Raw genomic sequence first — 21,255 nt, 5'->3', positions numbered from 1 at the left:
GTTCAAGTGGATGCAGACACTTTCCTAAAAAGGCCACCAAAGAAGTGTACTCCAACCAAGGTCATCATTATTATCGCCTCATTGGCTCAAGGTACTTCCCCCACATATATTCACAATTTTTCATGACCAGTGGTGAAAAAACTACCTTTGTTCAGAAAATTTAGTCGTAGGATATTGCGTTGAATGGATTATGGGCATGGGTCAATTTGTGCCTTTAATAGCCCAGATTGAATATAATTACATGATTCCACTAGAAAGAAGGCGTAACGTAAGACGCATAAGAATTTGGCAATAGTCGGGGGGTTGCTGGAGGGGGTATGAACCTAATCTATACTTCCAACAACATAGATTGTAAGTCCTTATATGATTCTACATTAGAGCGGTGCAACATACTCACCTGTCTCCAAAAAAGTTGGCTGCAGGAGGTGTGAGGGACATATGTAGGAGCCAATAGTCCGCTTTACAACTCAGATTCTACAGAAGAAAATGATTCTACTTCGAAGGAGATTACAGCATGGCTATCTTTCTATTAAAAAGTTGTCCCAGAGAACGGAGATTGTTGGAGGGGACCGTGGAACCACTTAGCGCCTATAATCATTCTGATTGAAAATCCTTGCATAATTTCGGTTTAAATAATGTGCCACGTACCGACAGTTCTATTAAAACGTGGCGGGGGAGGAGAAATCGAGATAAGAGCTTACGTTGGTTCTGCAATCACACAGGTTGAGAATCCTTGCATGTTTCTAGTTCAAATAAAATGTAACATGCCTACCTTTCTGCTAAAAAAAAAAATATCGACCTGGGAGGGATGGAAGGTGTAAAAAACACCACTAGCCCATCTTACCACTCGAACCATACAGATTGAAAATCTTTTCAGTGCTGCCAAGCTGATATTCAACTTCTGATGGAACCAAGTTTATCAACCGTTTTCCTCAATACAAAAGACATACTTCACAAAAGAGTTCTACAAAATAGCACAAGATAAACGATTCTCAATTTTTAATGTTCATTAAAATGGTCGTTGTTAAAGGTCAGGCTTGTATTTCACGCTAGAAAGGGCAGAACTACAAACAGCTATTGTTCGAAGATTACGACTTTATTGCAGACCCGATCCTTAAGACTTAAGCGAGGAAAATAACATTCCTAAATAAAAGCTATGTCGGGAAAAGATAAGGGAATGGCTTCCGCATGAACAGTCTGGGATATTGTATCTATTTTTACAACTGTACAAGGCTTAGAGTCGTCCAGCCACGAAAGACTTAGACGGGAGAGATGAACCATTAGAGTGAATTAATATTTCAAAAGTTAAAATAATTGCTTCAGTATATAGTAAAATAAGTATCTGATTTCCTTTTCTTAGACATAAAAGTTCCAGAAGTAGGTGAAAAGACAATTCCGTAAAATTTTCTTTGCATAAAACTTACATGGTACGATACTATCTTGAACTCATGGGAATATTAATGAGGATAGGTGGATACAAAAAATTAAGTCCTACCCGCCCCTTTTTTCTGACTACAGGGCCATTCTCAGAATGGTATTTTTAGGTTTGAATCAAAAGCAGCATAGAAAGTCGGCAATTCTCAAAAAACGATCCCACCTTCAAGTTGTATTTCTAAAGTAAAAGGATATTGTATCTCAGGTTTTCATTTATTGTGCAACTATACAATTTGCTTGGGAATTTCAACAAATTTTGAATTGAAGATGCATAAATTGTCTTAAAGTATTAACAGTTAATTGCTTCTTTTTTATGAATGAGGTCTAGGTTCAAACTAAAAGGTTTCAAAGTTTCACACTACAGGTTCTTAGTACTTGTTATTGTTCTAATTAGACAACCTTTGTGTTTCAGGAGTCTTAGAGTTGTTACTAGATTAAAACATTAGCGCAAAGAACTAGGTGTTGAGGAGGGGTAAACCCCCTTCATATACGTAATAATTTATGTTTGTTTTAAGTTTTAAGGCTGCTCCTTACTTTCAGTTGAAAAGACTTTTTTTCAAATTTACTTTCTGATGGTTTTTTAAATAATACCGAGAAACCGGCTCCATCTCAACACAAAAATCCCCCCCCCCCAACCCACGGAAACAATCCTCGAGACGATTCAATCCCGGTGAAAAGTTACCCAAACAATTACCCTTAACATCTTCACACTTAAAATTGAGTCGGCAAATAGAAAGTAAGACAAATAAAAACAATTTCGTGTAGGAATTCTGGCAAATTTCCGGGAGAATTTTCCCCTTGGAAAATACCCAGCAGAAAATTCACCACCGCTCTCCAAACCCCAAATATGTATACAAACTTCTCAATAACAAATACAACACGTAAACAATGGGCAAATTTTAAAACTTAGAGCTATTCCCAGGGGCTCTAGGAGATCATGTTATCTCCAATGACATAGTTTTTGGACCTCTCAACTATGCTGAACAAAATGGCTATCTTACAATTATGATCGGAAGATTTTGGGAGAAAATGGACGTGGGAGGGGGGCTAGTTGCCCTCCAACCTTTTTGGTTCCTTTCCCGATGTCCTGGGACCATTGGTTCAATACGATCACACCTGGGGGAAAAAAATAAACACGCACTTGCGGTCTTCCTTCAGGCGAAAAAATACAAAACTCCACATTTTTGCAGAATAGGAACTTGAAACCTCTACAGTAGGGTTCTCTGATACACTGAATGTGATGCCGTGATTTTATTGAAATTCGTTGACTTCTAAGTGGTGTTTCCTCCCTTTTTCGAAAACCAGGGAAATTTTTCTCTCTTTGCCTTTGAGGGGTAACACTACGCTTAATGAATCTTAAATATTTGGAATCAGCATAATAACCCAATTCGTTTGATATACCTATTCGTTTGATATGATATAAAAAAAAAATTTAGAGTTTCGAATACTATTCAGACGTCGCTCCTTACTTACAGTTCGTTACCACGAACCATTATTGACGAAAGCAAAAGTTTAGACACCCAAGGTGCCATATATCCACGGAAATTAAATTTTGGGACCATCATAGAACTTGGAAAAAGCTCCTTCACTGGGAAACTGAAGGTTCTAGTCCCTTTTTTAGGGTCTAAAGTGATCAGAGTGTAACCTGTTACCCCTATTCCTCTTTTCTCCCTAGGGAATACCAACAACACATCCCTGAGGCGTCGGACCGTAGTTAAGAGATAGTCATTTCATTTAAATGTTTGAAAAGTCCAAAACATGTGCCTCCAAGGTGGAAGTACATTCAAAACTTGGCCTCTTCAACACTCTCAATCCTCTCTACCTTTAGCTTTTTATCAGACAGGTAGGTACGTTGCATATTGCTCAAACCATAATCACACAAGGATTTTCAATCTTAGTGATTGAAGGATAAGAGTTAGTCAATGGCTTCTCCGCCCCCCCCCCCCCCATCACTAACGAACTTTCAGCAGAAAAGCAAATATGTTGCACATTGCAAGAATTAGAATCATGTGAGGATTTTAGTTCATGCGGTTAGAAAGCCAAACTAGGCCCCTGGCTTCTTGGATACTGGCACAAATTGGAGTCTGTTGTGCATCCAACATCACCTCTATCGTTCAAGTTTTTAGCAGAAAAGTAGGGTGGCCTTTTACCGTTCAGAATAAACTATATGGGGCAGGTACCTTGCACCAATAGGACATGAGAATAATAATTTTAAGAAGTATCTCAACTTTTGTCTACTACACTACAGTCTATCATCCGTTTGTTGGACAGCTTTGCTACCTTGCATCTCGGCCAAAGGCTCGCCCTTGGTTGTCGTGTATCTCATGTGGCTATAGTTTATGATTGGAGGCGTATAATGGGCCTGTGACCCCTCAAATCCTCCTCCTCCAATAGCAAATTAGCAGCAGAAATAAAGCTATATAGAACCTTCATTAAAACACAAAAATAAAGATTGTCAATCCATATGAATGGAGGCATAGATCAGGCTCTTGGCCCCTCTAGATCCACTCCCCAGGTAGGCAGGTAGACTTTTATTTGAATCGGTAACATCCAAGGATTTTCTATGTGTAAGATTAGAGGCACAAAGTTGGCATGTGGCTCCTCCAACTCCCTACCCCCCTCCATCAACTCTTCAGAAAAATGGTAGAAATTATTTTTTTCATTGAATGGCTTTTCTCTTGGAAATGGTCATCTTCTCGGGAGTAATCGAAAGGCAATATTTTGACTTGACTTATGTCCCATCCGTCCTTAGAGATCGTTTTCGGGCCTCTTCTTTCACCGATATATTGATGTAGCTCCTATATACACTTCTATCTTCTGTGAGACAAAGAAGTTGTGGTAGGCTAAGCGACGAGAAGTTGCCCTCCCATCTCTTTGGGGGGCGCCGTCTAAGTCGAGAACTATGTACCTGGCATTCAAAGACTATCTTTGAGAGACGAGTGCTATCCGTACGTCGTGTGTGCGCTACCCATCTGAGCTGCTGCAGTTTTATTCTGCCGAGGATGCTTAGTTTGACATTGAGATTACGGAGAAGCTTGATGTTGGAAATTGTATCATGACAAGTGATACCGGCAATACGTCACAGTGATTTTGTTTAGAAGGCAACAAGATGATACTTATAGTCTGTTTTTAGAGTCCAGGATTCACAGGCATACATGGCGATAAGGGTGATAAGCAAATTAAATAGCCTCACTTTAAGCGTTGTTGATATGTTGATAAATACAGTAGGCTTAGGCCGCTTGTTCGCCTAAGACTCCAGGCATCTTCAGTCCCCCGTATCGCCTACAAGTCCAGTGGACATTATCCGTCATGAGTCAACTCAGAAATCCTGGTCATCCCCATTGTAACTTCAGTGGGCTTTACCAGTAGGTAAAGCTCATAAAATATGAACAATCTCAGTTACCGAATTGCATGCAAGTCCTGTGGAATGGTTAATTATAAACGTTTGAACCATTTTTTACGGGGGGGGGGGTCAATTACCTTCAAATGGCTCACAGGATTCAGAGACTATTTTAATTACCCTTAGTCTATGCCTATCTACCTTAGTTCTATCCTAGGATGGATGATAGACAGCTTATCAATAAGTGAAATGAGTAATTTTTATACAATTCTGAAAAAGTTATGCCAGCTTTGCTGGCACGATATTTCTTGGCTTTGCTCTAATTAGCCATGGTTCTTAACTTTTTCATCACTTCCACCAAGTTGATTTGGATTCAACTAATTTAAAGTCTGATGGGCGCCAGACTTCTAAAGTTGGAATTTGCAGATGCCAGACGTCTCTTGATATCTTAGAAGTGGTTATTGTCGGAGGTGAGTTAGCTACCAAGGTAGATAAATTCATCGACCCACTCTATATTATCATGTTCATGTGCGCAGTACATGGCCACTGTTTTGGGGTATTGATGGTCATCCCAAAGAGGTTGGTTGTCATGTCAGAGGCATGTTTAATGTGCGCAGTACATGGTGATCGTTTTTGAGGTGTTGATGGTCATCCCAAAAAGGTCGATTATCGTGTGGACGATGTCAGTCCAGGATTGAAGATCACGGACAGAATTAGAAATTAGGGCTATATCGTCAGTATAAGCAAGTTTGTCAACCATTACCTCTCCTATGAGGGCACCGTATGGGCTATCAGTTACTGAAAGGACCGCAGTTAAAAATAGTTTGAAGAGCTCCGGTGATAGCAAGCAACCTTGTAAAACAACGGTTGATGTTGCAAAGCTTTCGGTAAGGCCATCTCCAGTCATGACTCGGCTTCTGAACTTCGTGTACATGTCCCTTATGAGGGAGAGCTAAGATAGGCGGAATTTCAAAGTGAAGAAGAACGTATCATAGGCCTTCTCTCCAAACGAGGTCAAAGGCCTGTTTGAAACTTGTGAAGAGCTGGTAGATACTGCGGTTTCATTCAAATGATTTTTCCGTGATCTGATGGACTATGACAATTTGATCGAACGTTGACCTATTTGGTTTAAAATCTACTTGGTATTCTGGGGAGACTACTGAGCAAATTGCTCGGATGCGCCCTATCATGACTTTTGTCATTATTTTAGAAGCGTGGCTAGTCAAACTGATGTGTTGGAAGTTGCACAGACTGAATTTGAGCCTTTCTTAAGAAGAAGGACTAACTTGGCTTAAGAACATGGCGTGGGGAAGCAACCTGCTTCCCAGGTAGCTGTGTTGATTTTATAATAAAGATCAGCGAGGGGTTCACAATTAAATTTCAGAAGTTTAGGCTGTATTCCATCAGGGCCAGCAGCTTTTTTGGTATTTACATCTCTAATGGCTGCATAAATTTCAGAGCGAAGGGGGGGGGCTTGGTCGATAGCGATTACGGGAACTGGATAGCACAGCTGGGTCAGGGAAGATTGTTGTATTTAGTTTGTTCTCAAAGTACTCTTTCCTTCTAGATTAGATTCTATCTGTTGATTGTATATGGTTGCCGTGTTTGTCAAGAAGGGAGCAAGCCCTAAGGTCCTTCTTTTTAGCCAGTTCCCTTACTCTTCTGTACACGAAGTGTGAGTCTCCTTTCTTAAAAGCCGTTTCATACTGCTCACATTTTTCTTTAACAAAGACATGGTGAGCACGGCGTATTGCTATCTATGCAGCCCTTTTGAGTTGCTTGTAACGGTCTCTGCCTTCTCTGTCAAGCATGTTGGGGACGTTGCGCTTTCTGTCACAGAGATGAACAATCTCTTCTGTGATCCAGGGCTTCTGGCTATCTTTCTGGACACCTAATGTGGAACCGTGTCGAACCATTTGCGTGGTGCTATCACCAGGTTGTCAATGTCACTCTTATGCAGAAGTAGTGAGGAGTTTAAATTGAGCTCCGAGATCTTGCCAGTTAGGGTGGCTATGTAGGATACCCGAATTGCTTTGTCGTTCAGGAGGTCTTATCAAAATTTGGGGAGCTTCACTTTGAGGTTGTTTTAAGTCTTGTTTTGTGATTAGACATTACAAGGGAGTGGTTACTGTTAAAGTCACCACCAGCTAGCGTGACCGTACCAGTAACAGACGACTTCCAACGTCTAGACACGAGGATGTAGTCAATGAGATTTTGAGTTCTTCAATAAGGGGAGTTCCAGGTAGTTTTAAGTCGGGGTCTGTGCTTAAAGAGTGTGTTCGGGATGACTAAAGCACTATGTCGGTAAAATTCTATTAGGCGTTCCCTATTTTGTTTAGTTGCCCGTGGCCAAATTTGCCCATCACATCTTCATGGCCTGCGTGGTGCTTACCAGTAATGGCATTAAAGTCAACAATGAAAAAGAGTACATACTTTTCCGGGACGGAATCAACTAGACTTTGAAGCTAGAGATGAAAAGTTTCAGACTCATCATTGTCTGTACACGGAGTCAGGGGCATAAGTATGGACTACTGCGATATTGATAAGTGATCCTTTCAGTCGGATGATAATAAGCCGTTTAGATATGGGAGTTGCAGCAATCAGAAATTTTCAATCCCTCCTGGACAAAAGAAAGCCAACTCCTTGTCGATGTTTCCCATCATCACGTCCAATGAGAATAAGGGTGGCGTCGCTATCTTTCTCTTCATCAGTGAATAGGAGGTGGGTTCCAAATAGACCCAATGACCTCCCAGCTGCACCGGTTTATCTCTCTCAGAAGTATGTCTGTTTTTCCTTGTTTAGCAAGGGTTCTGGTACTGAGGGTAGCAACTGACAGAGTTGCTTTTGGCAATAGAATGGCATCCAGGATTGGAGTTGTCATGTTCGTGCGATTCACGGTCGCAACATCTTTGGCTGCCCCGGGCACAGTAGTTTTCAACGTACGCTCTTCGTTGATTACCCTGGAAGTGATAGCACTGATTTTCATAAATAATCGCTGTTTCAAATTCATCAATAGGTTAAGAGAGGTTTCTTGGCTGATTGGTTGACGGCGGTAAGTTGGCAATATTAAGAAGGCTTAATAATACAAGCAGAAAATATAACAAGGCATCTAATGAAGAGTGCAAAATGCAACTCGAGTTACAAGTCATAAATTGAGGACATTATAGACATGGCTCAAAGTTTCTCAGCATACTCTACAAAAAGTTAGCGCTTGCTAACTTTAGTAGAGCTTGCAAATCCTATGGTAAGACCTGAGTTCCCTTTTCTGAAATAAGATTAACACTATTTCCATTATAAGTGTTCAGATTCAAGTACATGACCCCGGCTATAAGCTGTCCTGTGCCTTTTCTTATGATTGGACCCCCTTATGGTTGGGGCATACAGTGGGACCGTGACCCCCCCCCCAGCCCCATTCCCTATCGTCTCTGTAACCAGTTTTTAACAGAAAGGTTGTCACGTGACACTTATAGCAGTATTGGTCAATTTATCTGATTGGATGTACAAACTGGTTGCTTTGTCCCTCCAGCACCTAATACCAAAGTTTTAGCAGAAAGGTAGGCATATAGTGCCTTTCTCAAAACAGAGACATTCATAGATTTACAATCTATATGACTGGATACAAAAATTGGAGTCTTGACACCTCCAATGCCCCCTCGCCTAGTCGACTGTTTAACAGAAAAGTGGAAGTATAGCATTTTGTTTAAATCGGTACTATCCATTGGTTTTCAATCCATACAAACTGAGACAGAAAACTGGGTATTAGCCGCTACAACACCCACTCATCAACTTTTATTAGCATAAAGATAGGCCCGTTGCATCTTAATTGAAGCGGAATAATACAAGGATTTTCATTTTATATGATTGGAGGCACAATGTGGACCCATCAAACCTGATACATTCCACTGCCCCTACTATCATTAGCTTTTTAAGAATGTTGCACCTCGTTTGAACCAAAATCATGGAATAATTTTCCATCTACATGGATGAAGGCACAGTTCCCCTGCCATCCACCACCATTGTTTTGTTAGCCATTATTAGAAATTACCGCACAAAACTACGACTGATCAAAAATTTCGACTGAATAATCAAATTTTGCCTAAAATCCAATTTGCACTGTAATATATTAGTTCTTATGCAGAAAAGCGTAACAAAAATGTGAGGCAGAGTCTCACTTACCCAAATAATCTGACCCAAAGATAGGCAGAAAATAATTCAATAATAAACTGACTGTTGTAAACTCTTTGCTATCATTTTGTGTAAGGTAAAGAGGTATAATTTAAATGTACTAATAAGCAAACGATTGCTGATTTAAAAATTGGTTCAAAGAAGCAGTAACAGTCCCTTTTACCCACACATCCAGCGAAATCTGTCCTCAAATTTACGATGCATTATCAATTCTCCCATCGCAATTCCTGACTGAAGAGCTATGAAACGAAGATCAACGCCTCCGATTTGGACTATAAAGTCTTATGCTGCATACTTTACCTTTTTATTCAACCTTTTATATAAATGCGTTTGTAAAAAAAACAAAACAAAGGAGTGTAAAAATTTGAGAAAAACTGCAAAAAAGGGAACAAAAAAGAAGCAATTGCTTCCTTTATTGATATTATGACAAATATGCCCATGAACGAAGAAGTTTCTAGTCTATATGGGCTTCATCTCTTTCAATTTCTAAATAATATACCCAACCTTGGGTAGATTGTACTTATAACTCATAAAATAAAACCTTACCAGAGGTTAGCTGAGGACCATGGTCTTCTAAGGAGGTTAAGAAAGCCTCTTTACTAAATGGACGAAGGACAGGTACAGCCTGAAATTTACAAAAAAAATTACTAACTATTGTTCTACTTTTGAGACGCCAAACAACAATCCACACTACAAAACAATTTATGAGGAACCGAGAAAAAGAAAACTGAAACTTCGGAAGACTGATTCCTCAGATTTGAATAAACAATTGTTTGACAATATATAGAGTTTCTAAATTTTATGCAAAAAACTACGCTGGGAGTGGTTAAGTTACAAGCGCAAAAAGTTGATTTACAAGAAATATGGGTTTAGGCATTACTGTATCTGTCGTACATTTTATAGTGTTTTAGCTTCCTAAATGGTTCGATTTTGTACAATCACATAATTTACTCTTTGTACTATGAGAGCTTCTTATGGGTGACCAAAAACCTCCCAGGAGGGACTTAGCCAACTCACAAAGTTAAGACAATGGTTGAGAGGCATCTAAAGACTAAAGAACATGGATAACTGATAAGGACAGAAGCTCAAATCCAACTCCTAGGGAAAAAATAATAACACAATTTAGCGTTTACTAGAAACTTAAGAGAATTGTAGAAACTTGATTAACAATGTTTTTTTCTGTTCTGCTTTAGCTTTACACAAGGCCAAATTTAAACAAACTACTTTTCCAAAAACGGCACAACAGGTACGCCTGTGTTTGAATAATGTGTGTCTTTTTTTAATCTAGCCAATTGTCTCTAACCTGTAGGCTGTAATGAAAAAGTATTTATTCTGTCTATTTAATTGCATCGTTTAGCCAGTTTTCAGTAGTTTTTTAAGCTTTCTTTTATGTTTATGTCATTTGTTTGCTTTTTGACTCCAAAATACGAATTCAGCCCTTCGGGGCTTGTGACAACAGTTTTTTGAAATAGATATCTTATCCTAACTCTAGATTAGCAATGAACTTTACATTTAAGAAACATAATTCATGAAGACAAGAAACATGGTGATACAAACAAATCCTTATTCAGAGGTTTTTTCAGCAACTTTCAGATAGCATAATGCACATCACTTGGTTTAAAAAATAAATGAAGATAAAAATATTTATTTGTATTTGGACGTCTAGTTATCCTCTGAAGATGTGTGCTTTGGCAGGATCCAGAGCACTATATTTCACTTTTGTAATAATCAGTTCAATTAGTTTCTGCAGCCTGCTTCGACGAGAACTTTTCTTTTGTTCCTTTGAATAAGCATGACCTTGTGATTTTTTAATTCACAATTAAACTGGCGCTAGATTGGTATCAGAGAAATTACCGATGAAGGGCAGACACAATTATTCCAAATAGAAAGCCATAACTTTGCTGAATTGCATGCGGCAACCAGGTTCAGATTGCAAGATAAATCATGCAATCTCTCTCTCTCTCTCTCTCTCTCTCTCTCTCTCTCTCTCTCTCTCTCTCTCTCTCTCTCTCTCTCTCTCTCTCTCTCTCTCTCTCTCTCTCTCTCTCTCTCTCTCTCTCTCTCTCTCTCTCTCTCTCTCTCTCTCTCTCTCTCTCTCTCTCTCTCTCTCTCTCTCTCTCTCTCTCTCTCTCTCTCTCTCTCTCTCTCTCTCTCTCTCTCTCTCTCTCTCTCTCTCTCTCTCTCTCTCTCTCTCTCTCTCTCTCTCTCTCTCTCTCTCTCTCTCTCTCTCTCTCTCTCTCTCTCTCTCTCTCTCTCTCTCTCTCTCTCTCTCTCTCTCTCTCTCTCTCTCTCTCTCTCTCTCTCTCTCTCTCTCTCTCTCTCTCTCTCTCTCTCTCTCTCTCTCTCTCTCTCTCTCTCTCTCTCTCTCTCTCTCTCTCTCTCTCTCTCTCTCTCTCTCTCTCTCTCTCTCTCTCTCTCTCTCTCTCTCTCTCTCTCTCTCTCTCTCTCTCTCTCTCTCTCTCTCTCTCTCTCTCTCTCTCTCTCTCTCTCTCTCTCTCTCTCTCTCTCTCTCTCTCTCTCTCTCTCTCTCTCTCTCTCTCTCTCTCTCTCTCTCTCTCTCTCTCTCTCTCTCTCTCTCGGACGGCTGACACAATACAGGTCTAAAGTAGAATTATTTAAATGTGCACTATAAAGGTACCTTAAATGCAGTGACAGATTTTTGTAGAGGCATTAGTTTAGCCATATACCGCTCCAATGGGATTACAAAACTCTGAGTTAGCTCAATAAAATGTCGCCTCAACAATGCGTCTTGAACCTCGGCGGGGCGGCCCATTTGAACTCCCTGAAAGAATAAGCACATCGGATACCCATGATATATATATGGCTTCATGAAAGATGCAACTGAAACATCCATGCACATTACATTATTTCGCGATCAACATAGATATTGCCGTATTTCATCATTTGTATTCAATTTTATGGTTCTCACAATCTATCAAAATTAAGGTGACTCACATCCTGACCCCCTTAAGTATTAATCAATCAATCAAATTTATTTAGTGCCAATAAAAAAAGGGAGGACCGAAACTCTTTAACGGATTATAAAAGAAAGAAAAGTAATAAAACAAAAGAAAGACATTTACAACAAAAAAGGCGATACACACAATAAACCACTGGAACATAGAAGCTCAAGGATGGAGCAAATTCGCAGCTTCATTTTAGAAAGCTTTGACACATTTATCAGGGACAACAGCACAATCCACTATATTATGCTTTTTTCACAACGAATCTGAACTAGTGTCGGCCTTCAACAGATGTCCCAGGTCCATGGAGGTTAGCATAACATATACTTCGAAAATAAAACAAATACAGATTTACTGTTTTTATAACTAGAGAAAACACTACATACAAGAGGCCAAAAGGAAGAGGGGGTGCAACAAATGCAAATGCTTTGCTTAGTGAGCCCTATTCAACTGGACTGTCGTAACGGCTAAAGACGCATAAGCTTGGTGGATCTTTTTACTACCATACTCGATTGTGCGTCTAACTGTTTATTTAATATTTCTACCAGTGAGCATACATATCTTGTGCTAGAGTAGTAGAAGCAACTGTACCTTTCAATTGGAAGTTTTCAAATTCAATCCCACGTGGAACAAGGGATTTAATAAAACACTGAAAGATATTTTATTAATCAATTCTAATTTGTAGCAGCACAGTAGATTGATGCTCTGCTTGGCAATAAGGGGCCTGGGGTCGATCCCCACCGCAGCAAGGTTGGGCAACAAGCTTCCAACTTATCTCTGTAAAAAGACCCAACAACTGAAGCAGCGACTGAAGCTTAGAAACAGATACTTCACATCCCGGAAAAAACTTAAATCATGTATGGCGTTCACAAAGGTCCTTTGAAAAGACAAGCAGGATGATCTGTACTCCGTTCTTTAATTACTCAATTATTTAAAAGGGCTGACGAGGTCAAAGCACCTTGTTTAACACCTTTGGGTATAGGAAAAAATAAAATTAACATCTTTCATTTTTGCTCTAAGATTACGATACATGTAAAAAAAAAAAATTAATAATTGTTGAATCAAAACCTGTAAAAATTGCCTCTAACAAAATTTACCCGAAGATACAGGAGTCAAAAGCACGAGCTATATTTAAGGCCCACCTAATTAGAAAACTACCTTGCTTTTGAACATATCATAGGACATCCATGAGGGCAAAAGTGCATGCTCTCAACTTATATTTTTTGGTACCCAAACGGGTGAGCTGGAACAGAATACTTATTTCTTCAACAACAAATGATTCAAATGCCTCAAAAGAAGCACAAGAAATCGTAATCGGGCGATGTGATGAAAACAAATAAGTCCGAAAATTTTCTCTCTATGCATAACCTTTTCCCTTTTTTCCGGAACTTAAATAATCTAGTTCTTTACAAGCCTTCACGAAGCTCTGGTGCAGTTATTTTGAGGGAAATAAATAAATGAAACTATACGGGTAATTTGCCCTGAACAGAGTGGAACGAGGGAGCTAGATGTTGTGCAATTATAAGACCAGCCAACCGGAGATGCTTTACATCTCCAGTTGGAGATACAAACTAATCCTTATTCAGTGGTTTTTTCAGCAACTTTCAGATAGCATAATGCACATCACTCGGTTTAAAAAATAAATAACGATAAAAATATTTATTTTTATTTGGACGTCTAGTTATCCTCTGAAGATGTGTGCTTTGGCAGGATCCAGAGCACTATATTTCACTTTTGTAATAATCAGTTCAATTACTTTCTGCAGCCTGCTTCGACGAGGACTTTTCTTTTGTTCCTTTGAATAAGTATGACCTTGTGATTTTTTAATTCACAATTAAACTTGCGCTAGATTGGTATCAGGGAAATTACCGATGAAGGGCAGACACAATTATTCCAAATAGAAAGCCATAACTTTGCTGAATTGCATGCGGCAACCAGGCTCAGATTGCAAGATAAATCATGGAACTCAGTATTGTTTCTCAGTTTCCGTAGGAGAACTTCATTTTTATCAACTGCCAGAAGAGAATGATTTATTTCTGCCACATATATACGCAATTAGAGAACAGCTTCTCGTTCCGGTAAATTTGGCATCGATCGGTCGGCAAGCGAAAGTTGTTTGGACGAAAATAAGATCAGAACAAAAGCCGTTGCCTAAATTTCAATCTTATCTATTGGAAACGAGGCTACTATGCGGTTTAGATTTGAAGTCTCTGAACAAGGGCCAATATAGGGGAAGGGGAACTTTTACTTTTTCCTCTAGGCAAAAGCTGGGAGGCATTGAGCTCTAAAGCAGCTGCGATCTAGAATCTGAACCTTCCGACAGGTCACAGTGAAATTACCAGCGATAGAAATATTTTTATTTAGAAATCTTTTCACGCACGAAGCTAGTTCTTTACAAGCCTTTACGAGGCTCCGGTGCAGTAATTTTTAGGCATGTATACGTTGACAACTATTAGGTTGGATATCAACACAGCTAGAAAATGTTCATATTTGGCTAAAAAGCACATGGTAAACGTTCAACAATAGCCAGTTCACCTGAAAGCCTGCCTCTTCACTTAAAATGAGCTGCCTGAAAAACTAGAAAGACCTGACGTTTGTCCTGCATTTAAGAGACCTTTTCTTTCTTTCGACTAAATCAACATTATTTGCTCCAAAAAGTTCAGTAACTGCTTGTTCTTTGCTAATATTACCACTGACGTTCCAAGCCGTTCACTGACATACTAATTTGAACAGACCTTCAACTGGCATAAATTAATCATTTATGATTACCACTACAAACATAGTCATTTATTAGTAGTCACTTGAGCTTGACTATCTGTTTCATCAATAGGCTCTCTCGGAATTTTGCTTTCAAAGGAATATGATAAATGTATCCCTTTGAGAATCTGAAAATTATGGTTAGCTTACATTACATACAAGGTCAACACGTGTCATATTCTTTTCATATTATAAGTTCAAATATTTTTTGAAAAAAATTATATAAGGCTTAAATTATAAGTTCATATGCGATGAATTTGAATTACCGGGCTCTAGTTTACAGGAGTACTGATACCTTTTCTTTGCAAAAATAAGCGCCCCAAATATTGAAATCATTTCATTTTCCTACACAAAGACTTAATAGAATAAGTAATCAGGGAAGTCCGCAAACTAAGGCGACAGCAAAATCATTCAACAGTTAGTAAACCCCTTTGGAGAAAGATGTATAAGAGAAAATTTTAATTTCCATTACCTTCATAATCATTGTTTCTTCTATATTTTGACTCGGACAGTAAATATAAAGCCTATTAAGCCCCTTCATACTGCACAAGAAAGAATGAAGAAAGTTATACAACTGTATAACAAACGGCTTCTTGCTTCTAGCACTGTTCTAAAGCCGCGATGTTACTTTCTGAAAGGATACCCAGAAGACTGCCATAAAATAAAAAGGAGGAAAACTTCAGTTGCCACATCTGGCAACTTTATTCACCAGATTAAAAAAAAAACCTTACCTTAAGAAGCTTCTTAATAAACACTTTATCACGCTTCAGGTACGGTTTATAATGTGTGCAAACTCCTGGCTTCGATTCCAGTTGTTTCAAATTCAATACTTTTTTTAGTCGACTTGTTGGGTCAGACACATCTCCTACAAATGAAGCTGAATTTATATAATTTCCTTTTTAACTCTATATGATATGATCTTTATTAACATTAAAATAAACAACATGACAATATGAAATATTGAAAAAAAAACACACCCTTCAATCCAAACTAATAAATAAATAAACCAAAGAAAATCGTCGCTATGTGACATACTGCACCCAACTTCTTAATCCACATTAGATTATACTCCCTAATATAAAATCCCACCTTCCTTCTATAGCACCCCGGAAAATGTGGTCTTTCCTCGGTCCTTTAAATTACTTATAAAAACTAAAAAAAAAATGAATTATGTCATCCTTTCCATCTCCACATATGGAGCAAAATAAGGACCAATCTTCGATATTGCCTTCCCAAATACTTTTTGTGATTACCAGGGTAACAAATTTCTGCTTGTCAACATTATCCACTTTAACTCCTCCTTATTAAGGCTCAACTTAAAATGAAACTCCTCTCCATGCTTCCTGAATCCTAGAATACAGAGAGGAAGAAACGATGTTAAAAAACGATTTTATCGATACACATGATGAAATTTTATTTCTTTGAAATATTTTGGAATAAAATTGAAATTGGTTTTTCAAACTAACAACTAATATAAAGTAAATTTATTTTCGTTATAGAAATGAGACGCTGATAAAAGTTTTCGTAAGCAGAGCGAGCCGAGGACTGAAGCTAAGTATGGCCAAAGCCTTGCTTTAAGGCAACATGCCATAATAAGCATCGATTTCAGCCTTAAACATATTTACTCGTATTGGCAAGTTTAGGAACTACTGAGCATTAAGTGCATATTTGGGCTAAATTTTATTTAGTCCATAACTTTCTGCTTTTTGAATTATTGAACAACTTTAGAAATATATTTTTTCAATACATTTCATTAATAGAATGTCCGTAAGAATAAGAAACCATTACTTCATCATTTGTTGATTTACTTTCTGCACCGATGTAGTAGAATAACATTAAAAACTGGCTTTTAGATACGAGTTCAGAAGACCATAAATCCAAAATAATATACAAAGAAGTGTCTTTATTTAAATTACAAACTGCCCTAACATAAAAGTGATCTATCCTGTAATGTAATTATAATTGTTCGCAAGATGTTAGTGCTTATCTTACCATCCATAAAATGACATTAGTGTATATAAAAGGAACAATTGGAGAACTTTAATTTCTCCACTAAAAAATGTTGAGTTCACCTAAGGAACAAATTTTTTTCTCTTTGTGGTCCAGACAAAAGAGAGTGGGTAACTTATAAGAACGCAAAGTGGCGCTGGGGTCGAAAAATCACAAACACCATCTAGCGTTTGGCGTTTCTTTTCAAACTTACAATTGTTTTTTTTTTTTTTTTTTTTTTTGTTTTTTTTTTTAAGAAAATGAAATCAGACAGTTATTACTACTCTAGTTTTGCCAATTGCACTATTTTGCCTTATTATAACATTAAAAACAGTCAAGAAACATCAAAGGTTTGATGACACTCATAATTTTGTTTTCGACACTAGCGAGAATTAAATCGTCCACACTTAATGAGTATATAATTAAGATTTTAAGAACCCATAAGTAGATTTATATACACATTCATAAATTATTGACGAGTTTATTCGAGACCTTGTGTTTTCATTTATATGATATCTCCTTAAACTATTTATTATTATTACTGGGATAATAAAAGGCAGTGAACCCCCTCCCCCTCTCTCCAATGCTTGGATACGACCGGTGATACAATTAAAAAGCCAAAATTTGCATTATGAACCAATGTTGGTGAGAAATAAGTACATAAAGAATACAAACCAACAAAATCAGCAACTTTTATTACATTTGGCCAATGACTCAGAGCCTTGGAGAAAAAGGGGTTGGTAACTCCCAATGTGATTGAGGGCGGAGCTTGGGTTTTGCTAGTATATTCCTTGAACTCTGTGTCGTGAATAGTAAAGAAAGGTCTGTAGTCAGAACAGTACGTCAACGGCGATATTAAGCTAGAAATAGAGCATCAAGCTAGAGATTTAACAATGAAGCTTCATATGATTCCCAAAAATCATATGACGCAGTGAACCCATTAAAATCAATAATCTGTAAATAAGGGGGGAGAGGATTTCCAGTAGAAGAATTGTGTAGATAACTTCAAACAGCACAAGGCCAGATTTGAGGCACGATTCAAATATTCCATTTACATAAAATAGCATACACTATGCCCTAGGAAGAATCTCTTGATCTCAAGGACTTGGATTATGTGAAATGTGTTTTTTTTGCTAGAAGTGGGCAGAGTGGAGAAGAAATGTGAGCAAAATGAATATTCACAGAGAATATTCACAATAAATCACAATATTCACTGTATACTTGTATTAACTTTGAGTAGCTGCTGATTAGGGCGTTTCACGAGTATATGGGAAAAAAATATTTTAGTTTGTTAATGCATACCCATTGATATGATGAGGTTTCATGTAATAAACATTCCTGAAAAGTTTCACACTTACAAACCTAGGGCAAGTGGCCCTCAAAGCACATAAAGTTTGAAAATATCACGTTTTTCGTCATATTTTTGTTAAAATGCAGTGAAGTTAGAGAATAAAAACAATTGAAAGATTGTACTTAGTCAGAACAATTAGAGTTAGCAATACTAACATAAGTTAAAGATAACTGGGTCACATCAATTGGCCTGTGTACTACTTTCCAAGCTGCATTTATGTCAAATATATTGTCAAATGTAGAACACCACGTCCCACAAAGCGCAAGTCTCGCATTCCACAGTTTGTATACACTTTACACTACAGTAACATTTGTAACAGTTATTATTGTCTATGTCTACAGTGCTGCAGTGCAGGTCACTGGTCACCTACAAGAGAATAATACTTCTTCAGTGGTTCAGCCTCTGTCTGACGATGGTATTCGACGAGCTGGAATATAAGCTGGCGCTGTGTTTCATCATGTGTTAAAGACTGGTTCAAGTCGCTTACTAACTTCACTGCCCCCTTCAGTTTTGCTGTTGTATACCCAGCATATTCATGCCATATTCCTGGATCAGTTTCAGTAAATGATACATCGATACTGAGTGCTGTGAAAAGATTCTTAGATCTTTCAGTAGCAAAATCTGCCAGTGATAGACTTTGAAATGAACTAATTGTTTTTGGATCAACTCGCCTCAAATCATGTTTGTTCATTAGTTTTGGCAATGCCATAGTAAGTTGTTTCTTTTTTGTATTGTCCACACGATCTGAAAACAATGCCATGGAGACTGAATCTTCGCTGAGGTACCAAAGGTGACCCTTCATCTTCTTTAGTCCAATTTTTGCCACCTGATACTCAACTGCAGAGTAAGACTCCAGTATCTGAAGCAGACACAGATCATTAAGTGGGGCATCACAACTGCTAGGAGCAAAGAACCATGATTTGGGATAAATTGTGACAGTGAACAAGACAATACGTCGCATAGAATCAAGTTCTTTTGGTGTTAGCTTAAACTGTTCTCGAAAGCAGTGTATCTTTAGGCAATAAACACCCTTAGCCATCCATCTGGCACAGATGGTAAGCACCTGGTGGACTAATATGTGTACGTTCTTGTTCCAGATTCTTCTCATCAAGATACACCAAGCATAGCTTCAAGAACTCCAGGTAATGATCGTGTGGAAGACTATCTTGACATAACTGATGGTGCAGGAAGGTGACAATTTCTTGCTTCTTCATATGCAGCCAGTCTTTTTCAGGTTCTGTTAGATAACCATTACTACCTGTGTCTCTGTCAAGAGCAGCAATACTGCTTCGGTCGATGAATTTCCACTGCTCTTTAAATCTACTGAAGATACCAATCTGAGGACCAGAGGATGAAAGAACATATCGAAAACAGCAGCAGATACTATTTCAAGGATGTAGTGTCTGCAGGCCAAGAAAAGGAGACGCTTGTTGAACGCTTGTTGGATGACTGTGATGGCTTCTGAATGGACACCAGTATTTGAACTAGTTGTGTCAAAGCACAACCCAGCAAGCCATTCTGGGACTCCTTTCCATTCCAGTAAAGCCTCAATTACTGCTTTATCCATCAGTTCACCTGAGCCTGCTGGTAGTTTAGGAATACTGAGAAGCTTCTCAATGTTTACGCCGGAAACCACTATTGGCATGCGATCAACAAAACTATCATCATTGTCTCGTAGCAATTTTCTGTCAAAGTGTGCCACTAATGGTATTGTTGACAGGAAGAGTGCTTTCTGTTGTTGTGCAGTTGACTGACGAATTTTTTTTCTTGCTCTATAGATTGAACTAGTGGACATAACAATGTTCTGAATGTCAATGCCAGCGACTTTCAGTGCTGGAGCAACTACATACATAGCTTCTCGTGGTGTTGTATTGGTACAATCTAAGCTAGCAGAAAACATTGGGTCATCAACCAGGCAACGCTTATTCATTACAATAGAAGGGACTTGTGGTTGAACGGTTTCATTCATGACAGTTTCTGAGTTCAGCTGAGCAGATAGGCTAGATAACTTCAATAGCCTTGGTCTATAATCTTGCTCATCATTCGATGATTCAGTCTCAGAGTTACAAAGCTGGCTGTATTCTTCTACTGATGTTGAACATAACATCACTGATTTATCCCGATCCACTTTTGCCTTTTCTCTGCGTCTTTCTTCATCCTAGAGCCTCTTCTGTCTTTTCCCGTGACGAATTTTGAATTTAAATCCATCTCTACACCCATAAACATCTGTCTGTCGCTTCTCTGGTCTTGCAAGAAACACAAGTCTTCTGAAATTTTTATAAATTGATTACAATCAGCATGTCCAATATCAAATAGCTTTTCCAACCGTGAACAAAATTCTTGTTCCACTTCTGCTTGTCTGTTACTTCGGCGTGACTTGTTCTTAGCAATCCCTGAATGTTTTTCATACATTGCTTTCAATTTTGCCACAGCATTTGGCATTTGTGCTGTTGGAAGACTGGCTAAAGCCCAGAGTTCCAAAACTTCATTTATAGTATGTGAACAGCTATCAGATAGGGTGCATTTGCTAGTTCTCAGGTCAAAAAATAGTCGGCATAACACCTGACCATTTTTTTATAGCTGGTACTTGAAAATTGTGGCAGCACCTACTGACTGACAGCAATCACAGCAAGTACTGACAGGAACTGGCTTACCAGCCATACTTCTGTACTAGACCTCGTTGTAACCTTCTTGTTCTCCATCAGTTCAGAAACTCACAAACACTTTTCAAGTCAGCAGTCAGTCGACAGTGCTATAAAGAAATAACAAACTCAGAAATACTAATAAACAGTGTAGTCTGAATTAAAGATGGCAGATATCATCAACATAGAGTTAAATATAAACATCATAGAGAACATGTAAACATCAAGTAAGTAATAAGACTGCATATAAGGTTGATTTTGCCACAAGGATTGTCCATTAATACCACTCAAACCAGTATAGAAAAGCAATAATTACTAACGTCGTATATAGCGAAATAAGTTGAAAATATGTATGCTTTGAGGGGTCACTTAATGATTTCCTATCAATATGAAAATTTGCACACTGCATACAAACACCAAACCTCTCATTTTAAACACCTATGCCAGGTGATTGAAAGAAAAATTTTCTTTTTGAAACACCCTACTGTTGATACAATAATACAAAATTAATTTGTACAGGGTAGCCCTTTATCAGGCGAGCTACTTTAGCCTTAAACTAAATAATTGTTATGATTCTGTCTTGAAAAGTACAAA

The 21,255-nt window shown here is 38.3% G+C and overlaps 1 protein-coding gene across 3 annotated transcripts in view; it reads right to left on the bottom strand.

Moving 5' to 3' along the window:
* The window catches only part of LOC148954013 (protein DENND6A), a 127,637-nt gene that overhangs the window by 70,325 nt on the left and 36,057 nt on the right, over positions 1–21,255 (bottom strand). For all 3 annotated transcript variants that reach the window (XM_089086882.1, XM_089086881.1, XM_089086880.1), the window contains exons 6-9: positions 17,344–17,528; positions 15,411–15,544; positions 11,598–11,741; positions 9,506–9,584 (exon numbers count right to left, since the gene is read on the bottom strand). In XM_089086882.1, coding sequence (XP_088943008.1) covers positions 9,506–9,584; positions 11,598–11,741; positions 15,411–15,544; positions 17,344–17,528 — 542 coding nt within the window. The remainder of the gene's footprint in view (positions 1–9,505; positions 9,585–11,597; positions 11,742–15,410; positions 15,545–17,343; positions 17,529–21,255) is intronic.

Source organism: Artemia sp. Qi Xiang Cuo, chromosome 3, assembly GCF_049724085.1.
Source record: "Artemia sp. Qi Xiang Cuo chromosome 3, ASM4972408v1, whole genome shotgun sequence".
NCBI classification, from domain to species: Eukaryota; Metazoa; Arthropoda; class Branchiopoda; order Anostraca; family Artemiidae; genus Artemia; species Artemia sp. Qi Xiang Cuo.
The sequence above is the reverse complement of the archived record's forward strand: the minus strand, read 5'-3'. Positions and strand labels throughout refer to the sequence as shown.